The 17453-nt window shown below is 29.8% G+C and overlaps 1 protein-coding gene across 1 annotated transcript; it reads right to left on the bottom strand.

Annotated features, from left to right (window-relative positions):
• Window positions 1–1660: 1660 nt before the first annotated feature.
• Window positions 1661–2585, bottom strand: LOC124419068 (mediator of RNA polymerase II transcription subunit 18-like). The gene is made up of 2 exons (XM_046947309.1): window positions 2382–2585; window positions 1661–2329 (listed from the first exon to the last, which is right to left on the bottom strand). Exons 1-2 carry the CDS (start codon window positions 2504–2506, stop codon window positions 1813–1815), a joined length of 642 nt encoding a protein of 213 aa, XP_046803265.1. The 5' UTR covers window positions 2507–2585; the 3' UTR covers window positions 1661–1812.
• Window positions 2586–17453: the final 14868 nt, after the last annotated feature.

The following is a 17453-nucleotide window of genomic DNA, read 5'->3' as shown; positions in this document are numbered from 1 at the left end:
TAAGGATCCAGAATATATATACTTTATGGGGTCGGAAAATTATATTATAGAAATTACAAACGGAATGACAAACTTATATATACCCTTCTCACGAAGGTGAAGGGTATAAAAATAGGTCATATTCGGAAGGACACAGTGGCAACATTTTCAAAAAATAGGACAAGTTTTTTTAAAAAGGTAAAGGTACCTTTTAGAAAACTATAAAATTGTTATATATTCATAAAGAAAATTTAAGAAAACAGTTAACTACAAAAATGTACCTAAGATCTCAATAAACAACTTTCTAGAACATATGAACTTCTTAGGAATGATAGGTAAGTTGAAAAAGTGAAAAGTTTCCTGAATTTGATTGAAAATCCTGACCTCAGTTTAATTTTGGAAAAAATAAAACATTTTCGATACTTTTGAAATGGGTCTCGAAAAATCCGAGACCCATTTTAAAAATAATTTAAAAAAATTGTAGAATAGTTTTGGTCGTGGGTTTGAGAGGCATTTTGTTTTTGCTTTTTATCGAAATTGGTGCCAAAATTGTCATGATTTTTAGCTAGTTTTTTAGTTTTCTTAAATTTTAAACGGTTTGCTACTTATAAGGAAAAAATGTAAAACATAAATTTTTGCGATTCTGATCATGAAGATAACGTTTTTTTGACTTTATACGTTGTTTATATAACAGATCGACTGTGACCGATAGTTCTTTCTTGGGAAAAAAACTTTCGGTTGATACAGCTGTCGCTGGGTTGACAATCTTAGGCCGAGTATGACTCGGGTTGTCGCCTAATGGCTCATAGAGGAGCGGATTTTATTTATTTATTAGTTTTTATTTGATTTATCTGTTTTATTTAATTTCTTTTATTTGTCCCTTTAAATTTGTTTTATTTCTTTGATTTATATTTACCACCTTAATGTTATGAAACATGCGGAACGGTTTCTTCCGAGCGGGGCACATTTCATTCACTCAGATTATATCAAATTAGATTAGATTGTTTTAAACTTTAAGCTGCAACGTTATGGTTACAATTTGGATAGAAATTGTTGGCAGGGACTTTGCTTATAAAGATATTTAAAAATATTCTCCTCTCTTCTTTCTAGAGATTGTTAACATAAGCGTGAGCAGCTCAATAACGAAGAGACTGACATAAATATACAGTTTGTTTTTAAGGTTTACACTTTCTTTCCTACAAAGGGGACACTAAAGTGACGATTATCTTCAACCTCGTTTACAAATAATACATCCTTGGCAAAAGGCGTATTAGAGCCAAACAGATCGTTTGACGTTAGTGGAAATCATTGTCTGCTTCGGATGCATTGACTACTTGTCCGAGTTAAGTTCGTGTTCCTCTAAGTGCGAACGAACAAGTATTTTCTAGTTTTATATAGAAAACAACAAATAAATTCGAAAAATTGTTATTTTAATATAGAATGAGATGGAATGTACGTTCGCATTTAGAGGAACAGGCAGTAACTCTTTATTGGGAAAGTTGACCTTAAATTATGTTATTGTAGCTAGGAGAAAATAATGCACCTCACATTCATTACTAAAAATGCGGTAACATATGTCTTACTTTTTTAAACCAAACATGTTTTACAAATCTAATGACTTCCACTGTATATCTTAGAATTATAAAATTAGGGCAATGTCCCCAGTCTTTTGTAATCAATCTTTTCAAGTTGTACTAACGGCTTTATTGTATCTAAGAGAAAATGATGCACCTCACTTTCATAACTAAAAATGCCGTAACATAGTTTTTACTTTTTTAAACCAAACATGTTTTACAAATCTAATCATCCACTGTATATCTTAGAACAATTAAATTAAGGCAATGTTCCCAGTCTTTTGTAATCAATCTTCTCAAGTTGTACTAAAGGCTTTAATTGCTCTGCAAAAATCCTCATTTCATCTCCTATTGCATCTTGTCCATTTGGTGCTAAAACCGATAGTTCTACCAGAAAGCTGTGACAAACTGGTTCACCATCATTCTGCTTTCCGTGCATTATTTTAAATACTTTTGCTACGGTTATCTTCATTCGTCCTTTTCGAAACATATATCCTTGACTAACATATTCGAAGTCTAGACGGCAGCCTAATTCGGTTAAAAATTCAAGAACAGTTGCAGTACATCCTACATCAATACTTGATCGTACAAGAGTTGGCCTAGATCGATCTAATTCAGGTTGTCCTATATATCTCAGTTGATATGGCACATCTCTATCAAGTGCTCGACGAACTCTCACACTTAATTGTTGATTTGGCTGCCTCATGCTCATACAAACTTCCAAATCATGAAAGGTTTCTGGAGCCGTTTCAACATTGTCACAAAGACCACGAAGCCTGAAAATCACACTATAAATACCTGCATGCATCAATAATTATATATATAAACCTGTGCAATAAATGATCAACAGCAGATTCTATTATTGATCCTTGTAGTAGGTATTCTTGATTTGGTATAATTTTGCATTGTAGTGCCTGCGACAGAGATTCTTTTGAGGAAGTAATCGGGTTCATTGTAATATTAAGTATAATTATGTTTTACTTTGTGATTGTTCCAGAGCCCTCCGCCGACAAATATTAACGACGGCCGAGACTAACACCAAATATGTCAGAGGCGGCTTAAAATCGACTGTAAGCCCGCTAAGTTTGCAACTACGTTTAGTTTTTAATTTTTCTACAATTTTATACTATATAAACGGAATTCGAGAGATCAGAAAGTGCGATTTTAGAAAAAATATATTTGTTCAAATCACAATCAAGTTGTATATTTTACCTACTAAAATGTAGTAACAGTGATTGTGAACAGATCTTTGCAGATCTCTATGAAAAAAACTCTCAAAACAAATATTCATAACAATGTCAAAAGATAAATATTAAAATAATTAAACATGAGAAATAAACTGACGGTACACACTAGGAAAAATTTGATTTTGCGTGAGAAAGAAAAAGAAAGAATATCACTCATTTCTCTCGCGGTAAGGAATTTCCCGTTCTCGAAAACTTGTTTTGTTATTCTTTTCATTCGTACAACAACAAATAAAATAAAAAAAAAACACAAGTTTATATGTGTGGACATTAAGAAAACTTCAAAAGAGAATTAAGAAAATTTTCTCAACAAAAGTTTCCTAGTGTGGACGAGGATTAATTTCTTTGAAATTTAAATTCTTTTATTTTCATTATTCCACATTATGAACTAAAAAATAAACTGTTTTTACTAAAATTTTAGTTTTTTTTTTGGTTTGGTAATCAGTAGGGTTTTTTAGTTGAAACGAAAACTCGATTTTTTGCATTTATATAAAAGTCGACCTTTTGCATTTAGTTAAAAGTAGACTTTTCAGCTTTTTGCATTTTATAATAAAGTCGATTTTACGCACATAAAGAAAACAACCCGACGAAAAATAAAACAAACCGTGCACGTGGAAAAGACGCAAAAACTCGTTTTCATTATTTACATTTTCATGTGTTTATGCACGTGGATAAAATTCAAAAAAAATTGATTTTTATGATTTACATTAAAAAAAAATATTTTTGATCCACTTCCAACTTAAAGTTCTATATAGGTTTTTACCGTGCACAAGATCGTCCGATAGCAGTTACATATCATTTTATATATACGGCCATAATAACATTTTTTGTAAAAAAAGTTTGTTGTAGTACACACCCTAGAACGATGAAATCCGGAAAAAAATTTATGCCATCCGATTTCTAGACTTCCAACTTAAAGTTCTATATAGGTTTTTATCGTGCACAAGATCTTCCGATATCATTTTTTGAACGTTCTTTATTAAAAGGCATTCTGTAACGATATAATCCCAAATATATTTATATTTTATCAGATTTGTTCCTTTCCACATTTATATACAAATTTTAATTGATTAAAAATATTTTTTTTAATGTAAATCATAAAAATCAATTTTTTTTTTTTTTTGAATTTTTTCCACGTGCATAAACACATATTGAAAATGTAAAAAATGAAAACGAGTCTTTGCGTCTTTTCCACGTGCAGACACACATTTTTGTAAACAAAAATAACTCACCACACCAAAAAAATGGTTATTTTGATAAAACAGCTGTTACGGTTTGTTTTTTTTTCGTCGGGTTGTTTTCTTTATGTGCGTCGATTTTTCGACATTTTTTAATTAGTTAAAAGTCGACTTTTAGTATTTTGTAAATAGCCTTTCAACTTCAACTTTTTTCAACTATTTTCAACTTTTTCGAATTTTTTAGACCATTTTCGACTATTTTTGACTTTTTTCGACTTTTCGACTATTTTTGTCTTTTTCCAACTTTTCGACTTGGTCTTGTCCGACTTTTTTCGATTTTTAACTACTTTTGACTGTTTGACTATTTTTGTCTTTTTTGACTATTTTTAACTATTTCCGGCTTTTTACCAATTTTTGACTTTTCCGACTTATCGACTTTTTTTTGACTATTTTCGATTTTTTCCGACTTTTTGACTTTTTCCGATTTTTCGACTTTTGACTATTTTCGACTTTTTTTGACATTTCGACTGTTTTTATTTAGTTAAAAGTCGACTTTTCGACCTTTGCATTTTGTGAAAAGTCGATTTTTCGACTTTTGCGACTTTTTTCATTTAATTAAAAGTCGACTTTTATACTTTCGACTATAATAGTCGACTTTTCGACTTTTTGCAACTATTTTTTGACTTTTTTTGGAGTTTTTCCGACTTTTCGACTTTTTTTGGCTGTTTGGCCTCCATATAAAACATCTTGCAGAAAATCCGTTTCTAAAAGATTTGGCATTAAGAAAATGATGAATAATGTAAAAATAAAGATAATTTATTTATTTATTCAGTAATAAAAATGCAATTTCGGCAAAATAATATTACATATAATAGTTCCCCAGAAAGAAAAACAATTTAAAAATGGACTACTAGACACGCATAAGTAACGTTTTTTTTTCAGGGTACACTAAACAGGTATATGCATCACTACAACAATACAAAAACAACATGTATTTTGTTTTTGTAATTGTATGAGCTCAATGTCAAAATAAATTAAAATATTTTTTGATGTTGTCTTTTAAAAATATTCTTAATTTTATTAAAAAAAACATGCAGTGATTTTAAATGGAATTTTAAGGGATATGAATGCTATTGGTAAATGTTACAGAGGAATTGGCAGAGGACCTGACAAAAGCAAGATTTTGGAATAACCTGATTTGTGCCACGAAATTTGTATCTTTAGCTACAAAAGTTTGGCAAACGAAAGTGGGCGAAAGCGGGCGCAATACTAAAGATTGTTGATATCTGAATTGGCCTGATTTGTGCCAATAAAGTTGTGTTGTGGCTACCAAAGTGTGGCTAAAGACAGCCTTCTCAACGTGCGCAATACGGGGGATAGTTGATATCTGGAATGACCTGATTTGTGCCATTAAAGTTCTATTCTAAACGGATGAAGTTTGGCTAAAGACAGCGGACTTCAGAAAGGGCGCAATGCGGAAGATGGTTGAAATGTATTTTTTGTGCAAACAATATTATTTTTTTATAAACTAAACATTTTAAATTTTTTTATTATTAAAATTTTATTTTGTTTCAAATAAACAAAAACATATTTTGACAGAGAAGGTATGCAAATAAGAGAACAAAAAAATTATCAGCTGTTCGATTGCATATACCTGTTTAGTGTACACTGGTTTTTTAAATGAAATTGACTGAAAAAGGTTTGGCTATTTTCAGCTTCAAAGAATAAATTTCATCACAGTAAAATAGAAACTTTTTCAATAATGAGGCAAGAGAATTCTACGCTCTGCCGATGTCGGATTTGGAGTGTAAGTTGTTTCTGCTCATTTTGCTCTTATTTTTGCAAGTTGTGATTTTGTAAAATAAAGCAGCATCTACCTACTTTGTCGTCTGTGCCAAGCACAGATAACCAGATTAAAAACCATTGACAGCTGTCAAAAAAGTAAATTCGAACTCAACACCAGAAACAACTTTTTTGACTTTGCATGTACAGTAAACCCCGTTTAAATGACCTCAACACATTTCTTTGAATTTCGATATGAAAAATCATGGGACTAAATAGTAATACTTTTTAAACAAGAATTCTTTATAAAAGATAAGTTAATAATAAGCAAGAAATAGTTATATATTTGTTCCTCTTGTAAATCTCCCGTGGTTCATTATACATTTTCTTTTGTTGACTTTTCGTATTTTTTTTTGCTGATTCCAGTCTATGATAACCTATGCTGCCAAGCAACTAAATCAGATATACGCGAAGAGCCGACATCGCAGAGCGTAAAATTTTCTTTCCTCACTAACCCACTTCAGTTTTTGTTTTTGCATACTTTGCACTGAAAGAAAAGTTTGTAATATTTTCTTGTATTGTACAGTGTACTAGAAACGAAATGACAGAAGAGAGTAACATTTTGGACTTTGTATACATATATGTTCGAAAAAAACTAAAGCATAAACTATTATATTTGTTCAATGACATCGCAAATATATACTCCGTGCAGTTAAAACTAAATAACTAATAGAAGATTTTAAGAAATTTAACAAATAATGGCTTTGTATGTGTATAATTATATCCTCCATGATATTTGCGCTCATATGGAGATATTTCTCTGTGTGTATTTCAATCAAAAAACTTACCCAACAAACCAAATGTATTGAGAATACCCTTCAAACATTTAAAAGAGAAAACTATTGCGCATCACCCCAGACGCCACGTCAGAAACACTTCTGGAAGATTGTCAGACGAGAACGCACATTTTACAAAAACAAAATACATTGATTTCGAATTTTCGTCTTCGGATGATAGTTAGAAGAGTGCATCCATTTTGCTTAAACAAAAAACCATGTCTGTTGAATTTTTTTAATTTGGAAGTATACGTTTTAGTGACTTCTGTATGAAAGTTGGGTGAGAACACACATTTTACAATAACAAAATACATTGTTTCCTAATTTGTATCTTCTTGATTTGTATGTTTATGTCACTTCTGGAAGACAGTTTGAAGAGTGTTCACATTAATGTTGTATTTTATTCATCTGGAAGTGTGGATTGTAGTCACTTGTGTGCAATTGTCAGACGAGAGCACACATTTTACAAAAACAAAATACATTGATTTCTAGTTTTCGCCGTCTGGAAGTATACTTTTAGGTTACTTCCGGATGATAGTAAGAAGAGTACAAAAATAAAAAAATATAAATACTCCTTTTTTAGCGTGAAAAAAATAAATAAAAAAATAAATAATGCAGAATTTTTGCTAAGTTCAGTGATGTTTTGTGTTTTGTTCAGTTTTAATTATTCATCGTAAAACTTAAATGAGTTATTGAATATAATGTTCATAGAAAAATAGTGTAATTAAAATATTGTGAATCTTAAGTAATAGAAAATAATATGACAGTGTTGTGTTAAAAATCAACTGTTAATAAACATTTAAGAAGGTTTTCCAAATTAAAAAAGGTATTTTGGAATTATTTTTTTAAATTTTTGTTTGTTTTGAAACAAAATATCCAATACGGGGTATCGTTTAAAAGGTATTTTAAAGTCGCGTTAAATGGTGTATTAATCATAAATAACCGTTTGCTTATAATTGTCATATTCCAAAATATTTAAAATTGTTAGGTTTTTACTAAGAAAAATGAAATATATGCGCACCACTAGACTTGGCTTCAAAAAACCTTTCATATGATACCACATACTGTATATATTGTTTAAGAAATGCTGTATAATTTAAAACAAAATAACTAAAAAGGGACTTTTTTGTAACCGGTTCAGCTCACGAACGGCCTTCGATAGACTAGAAATATTTTGGGAACCATTATAAAACATAACAAAGATTTTTTGAAGCTGGATAAAATATTGAATTTAACATGAAGAATAGTGTTCCCATACGATATTTTCTTTAAAACTGTCCAGCTCACGAATGGACAACACTTAACCGAAAATATTTTGGGTAACATCATATTACATAACAGCGAATATTATGAGGTGTAACTCAAGCACCATTTTTTGTGAGTCGGTCTAATGTACATATATTACTTTTTTAGATTAGTTGTTAAATCAATTATATTTTCTAATATTTTAATTTCAATTAATTCAATAAAAACTATAAAATTAATTTTTATAGATTTTATTTTGGTGAGTATACAAATAGAAGAAGAGAATACTCTTCTTCTAGAAGAAGAGAAAACTCATCTTGTAGAAGATAAGATAGGAACACTTCTAGAGGATACTAGTTAGTCACTTCAAGAAGTGACTTCCTAGTCACATCTAGAAGAGTCTTTGGCAATACCTTACTTCCAAGAGTCATCTAGAAGTTTCTTCTGCGGGTCTTCCAGAAGTATCTTCCAAGTTACTCTTATACGTTCCCCAGCTCGGCATCAGTTCTTCCCGACTGGTGACAAGAATTATTATACTTCCGCAACATCGCTGGCGAGCTTTTAGCACGTTTGGAAGTTTCACACGGGTAACTACCGCAATAGAAAATGTTTGTAGGGTAATATTATATTAAGCTTACTAACACAAGCATTAAGCTTGAAAAAGTCTTAAGAAAATCTTGAAAAAGGTTGTCTTAACAATTGTAGAAAAATCAAAACGGAACCCTCGTGAAAATTTTACATGTGTAATATTACTAAAAGCTTATTCTTGCAATTGTAGAATAAGCTTGCTGTCTCAATACTTTCATAAGCTTTTCCACTTAAATGGAGAATAAGTTTGATAATAATAAAAAATAATAATTTTATTCAATTAAATATTATTTATATATTTTACTAGCTAATACCCGGTGCGCTTCGCTACCCCAATGGAAATTAAATACATTATAATCAAAAAATTATTTATTTAGTTACTAAATTATAAATTTTTTAAAGGTTTATTATAATTTCTCTTGATGAAAATATATTTCTTTTAAATTTTCAAATAATACAGTCATGATCTATTTATTTCTTACTTGCTAAAATTTAATATATACTTTTATTCTCTCTAGTATAAATAAAAAACCCACTTAACGATTTTGAAAATTCTAACCACAATAGTTTTCCAGATTAACAATATGTTACATATGAGAGATGCCAAGCAAATTATTGCAAGTTCGCCAATTTCTATCTATCTATGAAAAATTATAATTATCTTACAGTTTTCAAGATTTACGAAATTTTGTATTTAATTCATATATGTGTTGCTCGTTGAAAGTCCGCCCGTTATTTTCTAAATGTTCACATGAATGTCAAAGTTATTCATATAAAATTTGAAGATTGTAGCTCTAATAGTTTCTTAGAAATACGATTTTTTCTATTTAATTCATGTGGGGGATTTAAGTTGCCCAAATGAAAGTCTGCCCTTTTCCTCCAAAATGTTCAGATAAATATTAAAGTAATTTAAACAAAATTTGATTAATCTAGTTCTATATTTTCCTAGATAAACAATAATTTGTATTTTATTCAAAGATGTCAAGTCCCCATTAAAAGTTCGCTCGTTATACTTTAAATGTTCAGATGAATTTCAAAATTCCTTAAGTAAAATTTAAAAATTCTAGCTCTAATAGTTTCTTAAATATACGCATTTTTCTATTTTATTCATGAAAGTCCGCTCTTTTTTCTTAAAAATTTTCAGATGAATATTAAATTTCTTCGTGCAAAATGTTAAGAATTTGGTTGTATTAGTTTCTCAGATAAACAATTTTTATATTTAATATGGGAGGTGCCGCCCCCTAATTGGTAGTCTGCCAATTTAATACACAAAGTATTTATATGGATGTTATTCGTGCAAAATTATATGATTCTAACTGTAATAGTTCCCAAGTTTAACGAATTTTTGTATTTAAAATTTAATATGGGAGGTGTCACGCCTGCTAACTCTAGTCCTCCCACATTTTATCCTAAATGATCATAAAGACACTAAAGTGGTTCAGACAAAATTTGAGGAATCTATTTATTAATTTTTTTTGCAGCTGGCATTCCAAAATTTTTTTCATGAGCTGTACGATTTGCGAAGCTACTTTTGATTTTAAAATGTTGACGAGCTCCGTCCGAAACGTAGTATACCTTTTCTACTGTAAATTTTGATTTTAGATAATTTAGTATTATATTCTGGTACTCATAAACTGCAACGGTGTCATGTTTTAAATCGTCGGATATGGTTGCCATACTTTTGTGTTCCAGGTTTTCTTCTTTCATGTAGTAACCCTACAAGAACAGTGACAGTCATTTGACTGACACTAGTGAAGGAAATATCGATCACTGCCTAGAACAAAGTTTCTATCAAGTTCTTAAGGGCAATATGAAAAATTTGATGGAAACTTTTGTGTACATGTGATCTTGCATCTCCCTTGCACTTATGAATTCTACCGATTTTAAAACATTTATTTGAGCTGCTCACTCTTTTGCTTTTTACCAATCAAGGATGATAGAAATGTTAGTCACGATTGACTAATCATTCTTTATGGATATATCCTTCACAGTTGACCAATCACACTTGATGAATTTATCCGTCAAATCTGACGGCTATGCCAATTTATAATAAAACACAATTTATTAACATTTTAAGATATATATTTCTAATTTTATTAATATACATAGTAAGCATATACATAAATTAACTATCATTTCACCATTTTACATACCTCACAGAATGTAAAATACTCTTATGCTCCTTTTAATTTGTTTAAATAAATTGTCTGTAAATGCATATAAATATTGAAATATAAAAATTAAAAGTAAATATGTATTCATATTACCACAGATAGATTAAACTCCGAAGTGTATATTCTCAGCTTCACTTCCTGCACCGTTTTTAAATTATAATAAATCTCTTTATTTTAAATAATTTTCGTCTTAAATTTTTTAATTTTTTGCTTCTTGATCTTTGGCTTTCACTGAAATAATTAATTTATGCGACGGAAAACACAGTAACAGTCAAATGTAGTTGTTTCACTCTTTCATATGCAAATGAAACCCTTTATCACACATTGAGTACATCAACAGTCATTTTACCGGTCATTTGACCGTCATTATTGATGGAATTATCCATTAACTATTTTTTTTTAGCAATTTTTAAAGAAAAATGTTGCAAGTGTGTTAGTAAAATCATTTTGTATGTATTAGTTTCGGTCATACATTTCTTGAAATAACTACTGTGAATATAGTTGCTTGGTCGTTAATGAAGTGGAATGCTTGTATGGAATCCTGAAGAACATATTTATAGTTCTCTGCGAAATCGAATGAAATAATGAATTCACCAGACTTCAAATGTGTTTTCAAGTCCTTGAAGAATGACCACTGCTCTTTGACTAAAAAGTCATGGGTTCTCAAATTTAGCAATCCTCTACACAGTTCTTCCTCAAAATCATCCACATTAAAAACTAAGTTTCGAATTTTGCCCGTAAACCGTAAACCTGTTCTCAGCTATGGTCGAAAAATTTTTATATTTTTAACAATCGTTTCAAAATTCAAATTTTAATTTTTTTGATACTTTGTTAAACTAATTTCAATATTTTTGGGAGAACTCATAGGGATTTATGAGCAACAGATTAGGGAATAAAACAGTAAAAAAATTAGGTCAATACCTCTTATAGTTTGCCTGTACCTGCAATTTGAATGTAGCGGATTTCGAGAAATATTATGTAAGTAATATTTTGCAAAAATAGCCTTTTTATTATATTGTTGTGTATTTTAAATGGAACCTTTTGTAAATTTATTAGTCCACATATTTCTGAATAAAAATCATGAGTTTCGTGCAATTTGCAAAATGCATCGTGTAAAATGTTAAGAATTTGGTTGTATTAGTTTCTCAGATAAACAATTTTTATATTTAATATGGGAGGTGCCGCAACCTCATTGGTATTCTGCCAATTTAATACACAAAGTATTTATATGGATGTTATTCGTGCAAAATTATATGATTCTAACTGTAATAGTTCCCAAGTTTAACGAATTTTTGTATTTAAAATTTAATTTGGGAGGTGTCACGCCTGCTAACTCTAGTCCTCCCACATTTTATCCTAAATGATCATAAAGACACTAAAGTGGTTCAGACAAAATTTGAGGAATCTAACTGTTATATTATATCAAGAAAAACGATTTTTTTGTATATTATTAATATGAAAAGTGCTGCTCCCCCTCATGGGTAGACCGCCAATTTATTACCCAAAATATTTACATGGATGTTATTCGTTATTCGTGTAAAATTTTAAGACTCTAACTGTAATACTTTTCAAGATTAACGCATTTTTCTTTTTAATTTATATGGGAGGTGCCACGCCACCTAACGCTAGTCCGCCCACTTTTTATCCTAAATAATCTTATTAGTACTAAAGTGGCTCCAACAAAATTTGAAAACCCTAACTCTCTATTATCTCAAATATACGGATTTTATATTTTCTTAATATGGGCATGGCTCCACGCCATGGGGCATTATGGGGCATTTCACGTCAAGTGAACCAAGTGCACCATAGTTAGTTCTATTGGATAGTAATTCAGACACAATTTTTCAACAAGATCGCTCGTGAACTTTCTAAGTTAGAGGCGGTCAAAAATTGACATTTTGGCCATGCAGGTGTTTTTTCTCATCCATGTAACTTATTATCTATTGTTCTTAGCAAAATGTGTCCCAAATAGTTTAGATAGTTATTTATGCAGTCTTTCGAAAAAATTAAAAAAATTTAATAAAATATTTTAAATTTTTTTTAATCAAAAACATTTTGTGGGATATCTATAAAAAAAATATTTTGTAACTCAAGATTTAAATTTTTTGAATTTTTTTCCAAAATCAAAAACTTTGACTTTTTTTAAAAAAATGAACCCATACTTTAATTTTTTTTGCTCAGAAGAAAGCTTATGTGTTTTCCTTTAACACCTTTTTGTCGCTTAGTGGGATATCCATAAAAAAATATTTTGTAACTCAAGACATACAATTTTTTACTTTTTTTTTTTTTTGAAAAATCAAAAACCTTTTTGACTTTTTTTTCCAAGATGGACTCTTATTTATTAATTTTTTTGCAGCTGGCATTCCAAAATCTTTTTCATGAGCTGTACGATTTGCGAAGCTACTTTTGATTTTAAAATGTTGACGAGCTCCGTCCGAAACGTAGTATACCTTTTCTAAAAACATATGTTTGAGCTGCTCACTCTTTTGCTTTTTACCAATCAAGGATGATAGAAATGTTAGTCACGATTGACTAATCATTCTTTATGGATATATCCTTCACAGTTGACCAATCACAAAATATTTAAGCAATTTATTGATAAAAAAACTAAAATTTCTAAATGAGGCTTTATATAGGTTGTTGAGTTTCATTGCGATACAAATAGTTACAAGTCAATTTTAGACGTTTAAGACATTTTTGAAGGGAGTTTGTATGGGGCTAGAGTTAAATAAGGGCCGATCCTTACGAAAATCTGCAGTGTCATTTATATTTATATAAAACTTATTTGGCTTAAGTCGGTTTTAGTGACATTTTTCAAATGACGCACAGTGGTATAGGAAAAAAAAGAGGGAAATAATTCGGTAACTTCTAAACGGTTAATCCGATTTTAATGAAATTTGGTATGCACAAAAAGGAGGTGTTGTCGAGTTTAGGTTTTGAATTTGGACCTTATAGGCCAACCAGGGGCTCGGCGGGGGGTCCTCAAATTAGGACACCTCGGCTAAGTTAAATTTTTAAAACGATCTTATTTCTTCATTTGAGTTCCGATTTAAAAAAAATTTCGTATATAGAATCTTCTCATCGAGCACTATAAAAAATGTCGTAAGCAGTAAATTATCTCTTATAGTTTAGGAGATATTCGCATTTGAAAATTAAAATTTTAAAATTTTTACCGTCCTTACTTTAGTTTTTTGATAATAGCGGGTCCAAATATTCCCGATTTTCGCCATTTTTTTTTATTCGCTTAACAACAAGTCTATATATCAAGCAGTGAAAGAATTATGTAAAAATCATGACTGAGTCCAAAGTTATAGGCATTTTAATTTAAAAAATTAAAAAAAGGCGATTTTTTGCCATTTTTTGGGGAAAAAAGTATCTTTTTCTTTTTAAGTTATCTAAAAAGTTTCTAAGAAGATGTATATAGAATTTATACTTTTTGAAAAGCTGACTTTACATAAAATACGATAAATGAAACAAAACCTAAAAATTTTTGATACCGAGGGGACCAGATCCATCCAAAAAAACCCTATTTTTTATATAAAATTCAATTTTGAGCAAAAATTCTCAAATCGCATAGTCGATATCAAATTATAGTGACCTGTTTTATATGACCCAATATGTTCTTAATCATTTTGTAACGGGTTTCGATAACCCCGCCCCTGGTATGGATATAATAGGCAAAAAACCAAAAAATCCCATTTTTTTGGGATTTTTAAAACTTTTTTGGGAATTCCGGGATTTCTAATAAGAAAATTCGAAATTTTTATTTAATTTTGGATTTTGAGTAAAAAAATCTACCTAACTGTAAAATTTCATCAAAAAATATTCATAAATAAAATTTTTATTGCAATTTGAAAAATTTGTATCTTCGCAAAAACTGAATAAAAAACATTTTTTAATTTTTTTTAAAAAAGTATTCCGCGAATTTTTTAATTTTCAAAAATTATATACAGTTTTGAAAAATAGACAAAATTACCTTTCCATTGATATATAACATGCCTATCTAATGTTTTTTAAGTGACAAATTAATTAGGGAAAACTCAACATCTTTTAGAGAATTTACCTAGTACTATTATTTTCATCCATACATTTGTTAGGCATGTTTTACTACCTAAATTTTTATGAATTTTTACAGCCACTTTTTACGATTAATCTTTTATTCTTTATCCCTAAAAAAAATTAACAAGTATTTATTTTATATAAAAATAGTCTTTATTTATTTTTTTTATAAATTAATATAATTTTGTAAAATAATCGGTATCACAGTAGTCCATATCTAAAAGATAAAGTAAATCTTTAAATTCATGAATATTTTCAAATGCTAACGTTTTGTAGCAAATCCAACGTTTCCTTATAGTAGATAAAACAGGATCAGAAGATAGAATCAGATTATTAAAAATATCTTCATTTTGAGACTGCCTAGAACACTTCCTTGAGCTAAACTGATGAATATGCTTAAAGTCTCTATTCCTCGATTCTTGGGGTTCTTCTGTAAGCTCTCCTAAAGGCAGAATATTATGTTCTATGATGACCTTTCCATGACATAATATCTTGTGAACTGTAGGTGTCATTTCTTTCCAGGGATATAATTCCAAAAGTAATTTAGAAACTTTTGTAGAATACTCTCCAAATTTTGTTGCGTTCACTTTATGCTTGCTATTTATCGCCATTAGAATAATATTGACCTTTTGCAGTAAATCCATACTAATTCCGGTTATTTCGGAAGTAGTTTCAAAATGTTTAAAAAAACGTCTAGCGGTATTACCATCGTTTGTGCTTCCATATCCTGTGAGTGGTTTATCAATATTTAATCCCATCCGCTTTTTAAATTCCTCTTGAATTCTTCGTTTCTCACTGGCTCTCATTTCCATTAACTCCTTATTGTTATTTGCACTTTTGTTTGCATTTTCCGGTATGCTTCTGTACTTTAAATCATATGCTAAATGTAGAAAATGTTCCAGAAATCGTATGCGAGCATGTAGGGGGGATATTCCAAATTGTAATGTTTCCTCATTTATTGATCTTTGCTTGGAAATATTCGAAAATTCTGATTTTTTATCACCACATATGTAGCAGTACCAAGTAGATGATGTTCCTGTAATGGCATTTCCAACTTTCCCATCAATCATTGTAAGTTTTAAATCATAGGACATGTTAAACGAATAATTTTCTATTTCGATTGTTATAGGTTCCAAGTTTTTAATTTCTGCTTCAATACGATTTATCAAATCTTGCGTTGTTGTTTTGGATTCCTTTATATACTCAAAGCTTATTGGCCTACAAAAAGCTTTGGATCCTGGAGTCGAATTCTTCCAAATATCATCGAAACTGGTTGATGGAGAATCGCTGTCAGCATACTTTCGAATTCTTAATGGAACTAGCGATGCCATAAATACACTTTTATACTCGGAAGATGATTCACTTGTGTTGATTTGTTTATATTCCGAGAGTGCTGATAATCCATCACATCCCCACTTACAAATGAGTTGAAGATCACAAGAATTTATTTTTTTTAGTTGGTCTGAAGAAAAGTCAGAAGCAATCCTTAAAGCAGTATTTTCGAGTAGAGCGCCGAGTCCAATAACAGCCTCCGATCAGTTATTTCAATAGGAGGTGGTATAATGCTTTTCTTCTTTTCATTTATTTTGTCATATGATGGTAAAACATCCACTCCTTTTTCAGATAGCGCCTTTCTTAACGTTATGTAGTTATCACGACTTAATCCCAGCTGCAACATAAGCGCAATAGCTTCTTCCTCAGTGAACGTTGTATCAGATGATGGTGTGGGTATACTCTTTACAATTCTTTTCAGTCGTCTTGGTGATGCGGTTGGAAGAATATTTGCAATTTTTATGGCATCCAAAGGCTGTTTTTCTTTTCTTAACATTGCTTTAAAAGTGTCCGAAACTTCTTCGTTAGATAAGGTTTCTAGTGAAGTTGATAACCTTTTCCTCTTAGATTTTGAGCTCAAATCCTCATACTGCTTACAGGGAGCACCAACAGTTGATACGCAAATAGCAACTTCTACACATTCATCCAGCCAATCAGAAAATTTCGATCGAAATTTAGCAATGGAATACCGAACACTCTTCAGTTTTATATCAACTGATTTTATAAAATTTTCAATTTTACATATATCAGTTTTATCCACTTTATTTTTATGTGCAGTTTCAATATATTTCAATAAGAAGTTCACTTTATCTTGAAAAGGAGCTGAAGAGTGTTCAAATAAAATGGAGCACAAATCATTTTTTTTAGTACGATCGCCATGGTTAGAAAATTACAAATAATTACAAACAGATATAAACCTGTCTTATATATTAATTACAGGTACTTAAATTAAATTATTTTTTAAAGGGTTATGATATTCTACCTAATATGTCTAACGTATCCTTATGTAATGAATTTTTCCTCAATAGGTCACTTTAATAAGCTACCTATTAAAGTGACCTATAGGGGTAAAAATCATTACAGTTTAAAAAATAATACCTGAAAATTTTTTAATATATGTAACAAATTTAAGAGTTAACGTTATGGATGAAAATAATAGTGCTAGGTAAATTTTCTAAAAGATGTTGAGTTTTCCCTAATTAATTTGTCACTTAAAAAACATTAGGTAGGCATGTTATATATCAATGGAAAGGTAATTTTGTCTATTTTTCAAAACTGTATATAATTTTTGAAAATTAAAAAATTCGCGGAATACTTTTAAAAAAAATTAAAAAATGTTTTTTATTCAGTTTTTGCGAAGATACAAATTTTTCAAATTGCAATAAAATTTTATTTATGAATATTTTTTGATGAAATTTTACAGTTAGGTAGATTTTTTTACTCAAAATCTAAAATTAAATAA

Source organism: Lucilia cuprina, chromosome 3 (assembly GCF_022045245.1).
Source record: "Lucilia cuprina isolate Lc7/37 chromosome 3, ASM2204524v1, whole genome shotgun sequence".
Classification (NCBI taxonomy): Eukaryota; Metazoa; Arthropoda; class Insecta; order Diptera; family Calliphoridae; genus Lucilia; species Lucilia cuprina.
This window is presented reverse-complemented; position numbering and strand designations above follow the sequence as displayed.

Bases quoted from the DNA above. Each gene is read 5' to 3' on its own strand.
- LOC124419068 (XM_046947309.1), bottom strand. From the start codon at position 2,506: ATGAACCCGATTACTTCCTCAAAAGAATCTCTGTCGCAGGCACTACAA. The intron at 2,330-2,381 runs GTTTATATATAT...TGTGATTTTCAG, and splicing joins GTTGATCATTTATTGCACAG to GCTTCGTGGTCTTTGTGACA.